Source organism: Macrosteles quadrilineatus, unplaced genomic scaffold (assembly GCF_028750875.1).
Source record: "Macrosteles quadrilineatus isolate MER2022 unplaced genomic scaffold, UCM_ALF_1.0 Scaffold_9__3_contigs__length_116548681, whole genome shotgun sequence".
NCBI lineage: Eukaryota > Metazoa > Arthropoda > Insecta > Hemiptera > Cicadellidae > Macrosteles > Macrosteles quadrilineatus.
The window spans coordinates 19,350,657-19,362,559 of NW_026542602.1; the positions used below are offsets into that span (position 1 = coordinate 19,350,657).

The following is an 11,903-nucleotide window of genomic DNA, read 5'->3' on the forward strand; positions in this document are numbered from 1 at the left end:
GAATACAACAAACTAGAGGTTGCCCCGTGGTCGAAAACTCAACCAAAAATATGTATTGTGGAAACTTCTCGATTTTCACCCCATGCTGTAAATAAAATATGTGATTGGAATTTATTCCATTTGTTTTGGTTTTCTGTTTATATTTCGTTGTTACTTCGTCACCAGCATAGCAACCCATAAGGCCCATGTTATTTATTTTTAATTTTTAATTAGTTTATTCTGCTTATTATTGAACCTATTTTAATTTATAAAGGGATTCTACACATCTACAGGCAAATATCTTTCTAACAGTGTGCGTACATTTTCCCTGTGATGCATATGAGCTGAGAAAAAAAGGTTTTAAGAAAACATGCTTGCCTATTTAATATATAGGATCCTTTATGTTAACATGCTGATCCAATGAGTTAATGGTGATCATGTTGGCTTCTAACAATGCATGATTTGTCGAAACCATAGATAAAACATACTCCCTTAGTAAATTTCTTATCCTTATAGAACAGCTGAAGACAATTTTTAAGTTTCTTGTGCCAGAGCAGACTATTTTCCATCCAGGCCATACAGGTAAGCCTGTTTCTTTTACAACGCTGTATACCTACCTTATCTCCTTGGCCACTCCAAGTAACAGTATACCGTGTGTTTGCAGGGAGTTGACAGACAGCAAGGACAGAGTGACACAGCTGCAGTTGTCCTTGAAGGAGGCCAAGTCAGAGGCAGAGGCGGAGGTGAGACGGAAGCTAGAGGGGGAGTGGGGGGAGGTGGCTGAGCAGAGAGACAGCTTGGAGGCTGAGGTGACATCACTGAGAGACAGACTGGACCAGCAACTGGAGCTGCATGACAAGTGAGTTTGGCTCTCACAATACCGAACTCTCCAAAGCTTGAATGAAATACAAATATTTCTCAAGGGGTGGAGTTGAGCGATAAATCACCTGAGAAAGTTATTGGGCAGAAGCGTTGGATTCACTAGATAGTTCATACATAACACTGTAAAAAGGCATATAGAACTAAATAAACCAGGAGGTTTTTTTAAAACACAAACAGATATTTTATACATGACAGTTTCAATTCCGAGGATGGTTTAGCTTAATGAATCTTGGTGAGTTGCAATTATTTGTTTTGTTTTGTTGTTAGTGTTTATGCCAATGTAAACTGATGTAAAAGAAGGAAAATCAGTCCTCTAGTTGTGGATATGCCTGGGATTGCACTTAAACTGCAAGATGCTTGCCATAAAGCTAACAACACTCACAGTTTGTTAATTCCTTCATTGTTTATTTATTCATTGTTTCTTGTAACCTCACAGTTGTGAAATATATGCTGCCCATTCAAAGAACTCTAATAGAGTTAACTGACTGGTCTTGCTTTCTGTAATAAATAGTTTACTTAATCAAATGATGTAATATTTTTTAAACGTTTTTTTCAACCAACTTTAAGTTTTGGTTTATAATTAAAAGACAAACTCAGTATGGTCTGCACACAAAACCAGTATCTAGTTGTTACCTGCTGTATATCCATATTTTGAATTTGAAGTCTCAAATATTTCTTAATTAAATTACTTGTCTATTGTCTATTGTTTGTAAAATCCTATATTGATAACTAACACGTGTAATTGTTGGGTAGAGAGGTGCGTGAGTTGCGCACACAACACACAGAGTTGCTACGCAGGCTGGAGACTGCAGGGGCTGCGGCTGAGGAGGTTGCGCAGAGTGTGAGTGCAGCCACGCAGCCACTGGTGCGGCAGATACACACACTCACTGCACAGAACTCTCAGAACCAGGCAGCATGGGAAAGACAGGAACGCAGCTTGTTGCAGCAGATCAGTAAGTCTGCTTGGTTATTTAGTTGAATGTTAGATATATATATAAATTAGTTTAATATTTGATTTGAAATAGATTCCATTCATTTATGGAAACTGTGTCTATTGAACTTGTGCAAAACGCAAACTACCAAACAAACTTCTCCCGTACTATAATCCACTTTTCTGCTCTTGAAAAACCCAAATTTTACAAAGCTGTTTTATAATAATAATTATTGTTAAACTTAGCGGTTTTAATCTCTGGTCAACGAGTAATCGAATAAAAACATTTGCAAACTGGCACACTTAAAATACATACCATATTACCATGGGTTTTTTATTGAAGCAAAGTTATTCAACCTTAGAAACTCTCTAAAACATTTTGATGTTCCCAATAAATATGGAGGATGTTCAGTAAAGTAACACATGATTTTAGCAAAATACTCAGAAAAAATTTGATACAAACAGTCAGTTATGTAAACAGTTTTTTTTTACAGTGTTTTATAGACTAATTATTAAATTATTTATGTGCTTTATAGTAATTGTAGGAAAAATATAATGTGTAACACGAGTTCAAACTACCTTTGCTGCACTCGAGAAACTTTCCAAACTCGCCTACGGCTTGTGCGTAAACATTTATCTTGTGTGCAGCAAAGTGCCACTTCACACACTAGTTACACAATTTATTCTCCATGATAATAACTTGGGAGTTTTGAATTTACAGTTTTTTTGGAATTTCCTCCTTATAAGCGCTTCCTAAACTATTTTTTTTTTTTTTACGTTTTTCGGTTAGGTTAAATCCAAACATTGAACTGCACCTGCTTATATCTTTAAGTCTTGCCAACTTATTTTCAAGCTTACAGTACTACGTGCCTAATAAAAGCATGCTGTTTCGTAGGAATACTGGTGTAAGTAAAAAAAAAAAAAAACTATGCGGCAAAAGTAAGTAGATGCAGCAATTAGCAACTTTCTGTGCTATAATCAATGCAAGAAAGGCCAATTTGTCAGGTGACTGTATGAAAATATTGTTGGAGTTTGCTTGTTTATGAACATATTTTGATCAAATTTGGAATTATTTTTTATTTCATACTAAACAATTACACTAAAAAAAAAAAACACTTTACTACCTTCCCTGTAGCATCAAACTTAAGTACTCGTTAAGCTAATAATATATATGACATTTAAAGTAGATATTTTAGTTAAAATCCAATCAGGAAATTGGAAATTTGCTTAGCTTAGTCTGCAGGTTTTCTGCAAGGGGGGTATTTACCATTACTATCAAATTTCAATCTAAACACACAATACAACTTTTGTCAGATGAGCTTCAGTCGCGAGTGACAGGCTTGGTGGAAGCAGAGAGGGGGCTGAGAGAACAGCTGATGACGGCCACCAACAGAGGGGCTGGACTGGAGGCCAAACTGTCTGCGGGTCAGAGAGAACTGGAGGCTACCCAGGGACTGTTGACAGAGGCCAAGGACAAACTGCAACTAGCAGAGAGAGAAAAGGACAGGTAGCTCACTTTTCATATTTACTTTGTCTGTTATTGCCTATCAACATATTTATGATTTGCTTTAGTCTTTGCTTCTATGTGACTAACCCTGGATTGTTGACTTCAGACTGGTCAAGGAACATGAGGAGAGTCTGAAGCAGCTGCGTAGTGAACTGTGTGAGAGTGAGAGAGACAGAAGGAGTTTGGAGCAGCAACTGTCTGTGGAGAGAGCTGCTCTGGAGGCTGAGAGGAGAAAGACTGCGGCATTGCAGGTAGGAACTGTTCAATGAACGATTCAGCTTGGCGAGTCAGAACAAATTTACTGGTAGGCATACTAAATTTATTCAAAGTAATCTCAATTACATTTTAAAATAAGACTAGTGTACATGTTGCTCGAAATCGAGCAGTTGCAAAGAAGTAAAGTAGTTATTTAAAAACAAATAACTTATTTAAAAACTAATAAAAGTCATAATTTCCGATGAGTTTAAAACAGTCAACTCATAGATGATGTACCTAACAGTTCCAACATTTCTAATATTCAACATTTCTTGTAAATATTTTATCATTTTTCAAAAGCTGGTCTGCTTTTTTAGTATATTCTACAAATATTTCCCACTTATAGCTGCATTATGTTGTCCATGTTGATCTTTGTCAATGATAATGTAGTCTGCATGATACTATACCCATTGTCGCCAAACGTTAACAAATTTCAATCATTTTTGTATAGCGATAAAATTTTGTTTACATTTCTTAAGAACTGCCTGATTTCCTGCATAACCTCGCTATCAAAATTGTATTTGCTTCAATGGGCAATAATTTGGCTAGTTACTGTTATAGCGTAACTACACACATACAATTATCAACGTACACTCACACTCAATTATATACGTGTATACCCAATGGTTATACATACCTGAAAAAATGCAGAATTGAAAGGCCTAATGTTGTTCAGATGGTTTTTTGTTTCCCTTAAATGTGAAAAATGCAGATTCTTTAATGAAAGTTTTACTAAGGTTTCTTGGATGTAGTCATATTATTCTAAAATCACTTGACTTTTATGAAAACATATATTTAATGTCCTTGCCATACCAGTTTAATTCAGCCTTAGAGTGTTTTCTTTTGCCAATCATCATAAAGTTAAGGGTGCGCTCTACCCGTCTGGCGCGCGCAAATGTAAGGGTTTTAGTTCTTCCTGATTGTAGCCCCAATTGTGAACCGATTTAAAAGATCTTGGTGTCATATTTTCCGTCAAATGTTAATGTAGGTTTCCCGTTTTTTTAAATTTTGATAATTTAAAAAATTTTGGGCTCAAAGGTTGGTGAAAAATGTAAAAAGAGGCGTTCTTTATAATGAGTTTTAATACATAAAAATAATTTTTAGAGAAAATTTAAAAAACGGGAGACGTGCAATAGATTCTTAAAAACAAGAATCTGGAATTAGTTTACTAAAAAGTTGAATGCTAACTATGTAATCACGCAGACTCGAAAGGCTTGCAAGCGCTCTTCAAGGCGCCGTGCAGTGGCGCGGCCATGCGGCCAACGGCTCAACCTGTCGTCGGCTCTCCCACCACAGCCATCGATCGATATTTCCCCTCCTCTCGGTTGATTCTATTCTATCTTTGCGTCGTCGCCGTTTTTACGCATACTAGTGTCCCTGCTGCTCGGATTAATTGTCACAAAAAACCTGCTTGCGTATTAAATAAGTAAATAGATGAGTATACTGTCCTCTTTGTAAACAGTTATACTCAGCCAACGCAACTTGCTTGCACAGATTCAGCTTTAATACTTTACCAAAATATAAGTTTGTTTATTAACGTCGGGTATGAGATTGCTCTAATAACAACCATAATAAAGAGTTTTTTTAGAAAACCAGTACTCAATAGTACTGTTTTATTAAAACAGCATTTTTAAATTTTTGTAATTAACCCCTCCAAGTTGGGGACTTGAATCTGATACCTCAAATGTTCTTGCTAGACTATTGACCACTCAGCCATTCAACTTCAAGTTAAAAACCACTACAAGTCATAACTCGGGTCTACAAATAAAATACCCTGTCGCAGCAAAACTATTCACAAAGCAAATTTCAACTTGTATGATTAAAGTATTTTTACTAAAATACTTCCAGAAATAAGACAAACTTATTCCTATTTAAATAACATTAGATTTAACGAGTGCTTAGGTGTGCTGCTACGGGGAAGGTAAAAAGTGTTTCTTGACCATACGTCACTTGTAATTCATTATATACACTTGCATAGTGTTGCACTTGTTGTATACTGAAATTAATGAATTTGCCAAATTTTATCAACATACCGTGTATCCATAAACAAGTAAATTAAAACGGTTATAATTTTCTCCATAAGAATAACATGGTAATTTTTAACAACACTTTTTTCAATTTTCTTCCTGACCGTAGGCATACAACAGCGCTTCAATATACTAAATTACTCTGCACCGAGGGGTTTTAAGTGGCTAAGGCCTTATACTGCTCTACTAGGCTACAACCTCAAAATCCCATCCCCATCCCCAAAACCATGGCGCAGAGCCGTCTGCGCATGCGCGCGCGCGGGAAGATGACAACTGAGGCGACTACCTAGGCGACTACCACGACCTAGTGTTTCTCACTCGCTTGCACACTTGCACTGATTTTCACCGTGTTTTGAGTGTATGTACAAATGTATTTTACCGGAACTGGTAGATCCAAGGTATCCTAGGGGACTTCCTGTTAGGGACAGATTTTAAGCCGTCACCAGCCGTTAGGCCTACTGTGTTGGATTTTATTTTGTAACATTTATATAACGTGAATGTACTCAGTATACTAGCTCTTTTTGTAATATTTATTTTTCATTATTAGCTTTGCAATATGCAATTTTGTGTACAAATATATTTCTCGTCATTCTACTCTCGTTTTATAGTACCTTTGACTCCGAATACAAGTATCCAATAGTCAATTATATTACCGAATTGTTGCCAAAGTCCTCTGGTAATACCAGATGTTTATTTCCAGATTTACTTTGTATACAAACAAGAGTAAAATTCAACATTTACTGTTCAATATTTATTAGTTACTATAATTACTTATGAATATTTAATTCATAACTAACTATTATACAGTATATATCCATATATAAAGTTTCTGGCATTTAATTATCACAATACACATTAAATAGTCATTACATTACGAAGGATGGGTAACTAAATTTACAAGCGTATGTTGTAGCGTATGTATGTAACAGGTTGCTATGACGTTTTTTGCGAGATAACATTAAAAAGGTAAACAAGACTCGCCACGTATGTTAGTCAACGAATCGTCTAAAAAGTACATTACCGTATAGGACACAGAAAAAGGGAAGAACAATCATATTTATATTATTGAGCATGGATTTTTTCTTTATGTGATAAAAGATGCTATAAAAATGAAGTTTTCATATCACCATTGCCTTTTTTGTAAACATTAATTACATAATTATAATCCCCAAGAATGTGTGAGATACCGACTGATTCTGTGCCCATTACGGTGTAGCTACAGTTGGAATAGAGGTTAAATAATAATGAAAATCTTAAACATCAACAAAAGAAAATAAATAATTATAACAGTTGATTAAAAAAAAACTTAAGATTACTATAATTTAATGTAGTGATACTTTACAAAGTATAACTAAAGTATTTTATTTTTATTCAATAATGACAAACAAGACTCAATATTTAGGAATGTTTTACTTTTTACTGTATAAGCTTATGGGAGCGATAGCGAACGTCACGTTGCTGCCAGTGAGTGTCGGTGGCAGGGCATGATGGAGGTTTGAACAGAAGCAAAAGATATGCGGACGCGCGAATAACAACCTGGTTGCGCTTGCACGTGTGTGCGTCGGGAGCTCCGCAGGGCACTGCACTGCCTAGCGGGGAGCGGCAGTCAACTCGCGAACCTCCTAGCTCCTCCCACCCCTTCCCCTCCAACTGGGTTGAACCGACACGGCGCAGTCTGGCGGACACTTCGAACATCGTTCTGAGATTTCCGAGCTGAGGTAGAGCCCACCCTTAAGTCCGTGTTTCCTACAAAATAGTAACACTTCGGCTAACATCCTTGTTCATTGTTTGTGGGAATCTTCATATTTTAGGTGTTCTTCATTATGTAGGATGTAAAATATATCAAATTGCCTAGGCTTTCTCGATTTTTTACATTGTAAATTAAAGTAGTAAATATTTAATTTCAACAAAATCAGTAAATAATGTACCCAATGCGTTTTGTTGAATTGAAAAATAAATAACAGCAATTAACTTATGCAGCTGATCAAAATGTAAACAATTATGTTCTTCATAAGGATAACATGGGAACTTTCAAAGCCACTGCGGCTGAGCCCAAGGGACTTTTTCAAAAATGTAAGGCCAGTTTGCAAATCTACGCGACACGCTCTTTCCAATGAGACGTTAATGGAAAAAATCGGTTAAGAAATGGCGGAGGAGTTCAATCGACAAAGTTTCATGTAGCGTATTAATTATATAGATACTGTTTGGTTAAGATGGCTTTTGACTAGGTTTTCACTTTTCAGGATTTATAGGTTAAGATTTGATCAGCAATTGTTCAGTTAGTGATAAAATTGCAATTAGTCAAAATCCTCTTATAGACTCTTATAATTATTTCCCATTAAATACATTTTAATAATATCTTTTGTGAATCAATTAAAAAGAAAACTTGTCAGATTAGAACAATTCAAATTGCTATTTAATGAAGCAATTCACTTTGGTAAAAATCAGCAAAATAAAAATAATAAATATTTGCTTTGAAAAACTGGGCATTATTTGGTGAACATCATTGTAAAGCTTATACAGGGTGTCCCGGAACTCTCTACCAATATTTTAGGGCATTGCTCCTGGGTAAGAAACATACCTAAATATCATATTTAAATTGTCCGGAAGTCCTTAGTTACTCACACAGCCGCCATTTTGTTTTTTTTCAGTTATACATTTTTTTTTATAAAGAATGGTTAAACATACGAAATGGAAACTTTGCACAAACATTTATGACAACTAGACAAAGCTACAAAAAAATTATGACGATTTTTCAAATTCATAAAACAAAATGGCGGCCATTTAAAATTTTGTCTCTTAATTAACTCAAAAACCGTTGATTTTATAACAATTTTAAATGGTCGCCATTTTGTTTTGTGAATTTGAAAAATCGTCATAATTTTTTTCTAGCTTTGTCTAGTTGTCATAAATGTTTGTGCAAAGTTTCCATTTCGTATGTTTAACCATTCTTTAGAAAAAAATGTATAACTGAAAAAAACAAAATGGCGGCTGTGTGAGTAACTAAGGACTTCTGGACAATTTAAATATGATATTTAGGTATGTTTCTTACCCAGGAGCAATGCCCTAAAATATTGGTAGAGAGTTCTGGGACACCCTGTATAATTTCCCCAGCCAGGTGACAGCTAGGAAGTATTTAGTTAGAGTGTGGTTTTCAGTGGGATTCTTGGCTGTAATATTCGCTGTTTTGCATGTTTGTGTCACAGGAGCAGACAAAGATGCGAGGTCAGTCTCCCCCCACCACTCCCCGCTCTTCCCCCACCCTCAGTCTAGGAAGGTTGTCTGTCTGTGACTCAACAGCAAGTAACATGTGGCCAGGAGTGAGTATTGTGTTATTGTATTCAGTATAATAGTTTCTCCTATAACAGCTTTCTCCAATGAGAAGTTATAACCGGTGTTATGGCAAGGTGTTTGTGTTATGTGTGTTTTACAAGGTAACAATGGAACTAACCAAATTGGATAGATGGCCTGATGTATTGGATGTGGCGATAGACTCCAGAAGTCTGAAACCATAGAAAATAGAAGTGTATTAGATTTACCTTTGTTGTTTCCTGAGTTCTTGTAGGTAAGATGTTATGTTATGCTAATATATTATTCTTGTTTTTATTATGTCGTCTTATGCTACTTGTTCTGATTCCCTCATGATTCTGAACAAAACCCACTCAAAACTTAAAACATAACCATTAGCAAAAGTACAAGAAAGCTACCAAATATACAAACATATACAAAACAAATGTACAAATATATATAAATGTATTGAAACACCCTCTTAAACAGAAAATGAGACTACACCAGCTCTACAATTTATTAAATGATATTGAAACTAATAATTCCTGGAAACACAGGGACAAACAGGCAACACTGCATTGATCAAAGCACCCGGCCGATCATAAACCAGAAAAGTTCAAAAACCCTTCGAACGGTCCAAATTTAAATTCCAAAAGCCGCAGTCCAAGAAATGAAATGGAGGAAGAAAGACCTGCCGTGACTCCGCAGCATGTCCGTTGACACATTGTCCGATCGACACGACCGCAATACTAGTGACCGCCTGTGTGTAAATATTTCTGTTAATAATACAATATAGACTATATTCATATTGAAAGTGATAATTGGATTAAGAAGACCCCTGAAGATGCCACACAAGGTGGAGAAATGCATAGGGTGACATAAACACTTTTACCGACAAGAACTCAGGTAAATCTAATAATAATATCAATACGATTCAAATTCTTGAAACTGGGATGACAAAAAATATGTTAACAGTAGTGTACTACCACAAAGGATCACTCGACAAAGCAAGGTAACTAAAACCATTTTGCTTGAATTCATTTCAATTAAATTCGTAAAGACAACGACACTCACGTCACAAACGGCTTTGCTTTGTATTTTAGGCTGAGTATGATAAAGAATGAGCGTTGAATGGAGTGGGTAGATCTGTGTGGATTTTTCAGCTTTAGCTAACCCCTTTAATATAATCCCTTTGATCGAGGTAAGCTATATCCAGTATAAACCAAAAAAAAGCTTAACATTTTTAAATGTTGAACCATAGCAATAACAACTATAATGATAAAGTAGTGTCTGTGGTCAGTTCTTAATCAGAAATTGAGAAATGTCTGGCATCTCTGCCCAAGTCACCATGTCCACCGCTGAGCTAATGTTTTACTATATATTTCTAAATAATAAGTACATTAAGTGACGTTAAGTTCTAGTTCTAAAGCATACTACAGTAATTACAAGAATATTTTTCTACAAATCTAACTCACTTGTTACACATGTAGCGTGATACAATGTTGCAGTTTGGAGACGATGTGTTTGAGACGGCCTCCATGAGTGGAAGGATGAGTGTGTACGACAGTCTGCGGCCTGGGAACACCACCTCTCTGCTCGAGGGACTCCAGGCTCAACTGAAGCAAAGAGAAGGTAAACAAACTTACCATGTGATCCACCAGTTGCCTCAGAACCAAGATTAATGTTCCTAGTCTAGTCATAGATGAGATGTACCTGCTCGTAGGGTGATTAGTTGGCAGCACTGTCTTTACTTCACTGCTCTTGATTGTACAGGTGAAGTACACCAACTACAATGGGAGTTGTCCAGGAGAGAGGTAGAGAGGGCAGCACTCAGCAATGAGTTGGCAGCCCTGACTGGCCGTGTGGAGGTGCAGGACAAGCAGTTGGCAGCACTATCCACACTACAGACAGAGTATGATGCATTGCTGCTATTGTATGGGGAGAAACTAGAGGAGAGTCAGGAGCTGAGAATGGACCTGCAGGACGTCAAGGATATGTACAAGACTCAGGTCAATGTCAATTGCATAACTATTGTCAAATCCAGTATTGGATTTGTAAAAAAAATTTAACGAAACTGTAACCTATTTAAGGTAATTTGTACCGACAGTTTATGCCAATATTTTTATCTTTCTTAAAGGGAGGTACGGGAACTCTGTTCCGCCGCGTTCCCCAACAAATCAAGCACTGGTCAAATCAATCTTTAATTTTTTTAAATGCAATGCTTCGTTTTAATCTTTGATTTTTCCCATTTCTATATATAGGTTCTAGTCAGGTTGTTAGTTACAGAAGTTGAATTGAACTGCCAACAGAGTGTGAATAACAGATTTGTATGAAATACACCATCTTTTTAATCATAATTTAAACAAATGGATTCAAAATGCGATCAAATAATGATATCCGTAACAAAAACCTAGTTAGCATCTTAATTTGTAATCTTTTACAAAATGGACTAATGTGTGTAACTTTGAATTCCATGTTTACAGATCGATCAACTGTTGAAGAAAGAAGAACCAAGTACATGATGTGTGGCTCTTTAAGTGGCCTTTGTCTGTGATAAACCAAAAGATTCCTAGCTTGATATATAGTGATGTACATAAAGTGATTTATTGTATTGTGTATTATACCTGTATTATTATTATGTTACAAATTGTTGAGTTTTATTGTGAGTTGTTAATTAAATAAACGTGTTGGTTGGATCACTGCAAGACACACACAAGTTTTAGCTGATTTGTAGTTGACAATTTTTACTAATTAGGATTGTTTGCACAATATTATGTGAAAATTATGCTTTTTAAGTGGTCTGCAACAAAATCCACCACCAAAAAAATATTGCTGTTATTAGTTTTTCCCGCAGTTTAAAATGTAGGGCATGAATAATGGTGTAATTTTGAATTAGAAAATAACATATACAGAGTCTCCCGTAAGTAAACAGCCAATCTCGGGGAAATGGTTCTATGTGTCAAAATAAAGAGAAAATTGAGAATAGCATTTTTCCAAAATTGCTTTGTATACCAGATATCCGCAATTTGTTTTT

At 35.9% G+C, this 11,903-nt stretch overlaps 1 protein-coding gene across 1 annotated transcript in view; it reads left to right on the forward strand.

Moving 5' to 3' along the window:
• Positions 1 to 11,469, forward strand: part of LOC129003274 (serine-rich adhesin for platelets-like) — a 45,065-nt gene extending 33,596 nt beyond the window's left edge. Inside the window, exons 49-56 of the mRNA XM_054431565.1 lie at positions 644 to 838; positions 1,615 to 1,814; positions 3,107 to 3,299; positions 3,406 to 3,550; positions 8,788 to 8,901; positions 10,378 to 10,501; positions 10,643 to 10,878; positions 11,353 to 11,469. Of these exons, the coding sequence (XP_054287540.1) occupies positions 644 to 838; positions 1,615 to 1,814; positions 3,107 to 3,299; positions 3,406 to 3,550; positions 8,788 to 8,901; positions 10,378 to 10,501; positions 10,643 to 10,878; positions 11,353 to 11,391 (1,246 nt within the window). The 3' untranslated portion in view covers positions 11,392 to 11,469. The remainder of the gene's footprint in view (positions 1 to 643; positions 839 to 1,614; positions 1,815 to 3,106; positions 3,300 to 3,405; positions 3,551 to 8,787; positions 8,902 to 10,377; positions 10,502 to 10,642; positions 10,879 to 11,352) is intronic.
• The last annotated feature ends 434 nt before the right edge of the window (positions 11,470 to 11,903 follow it).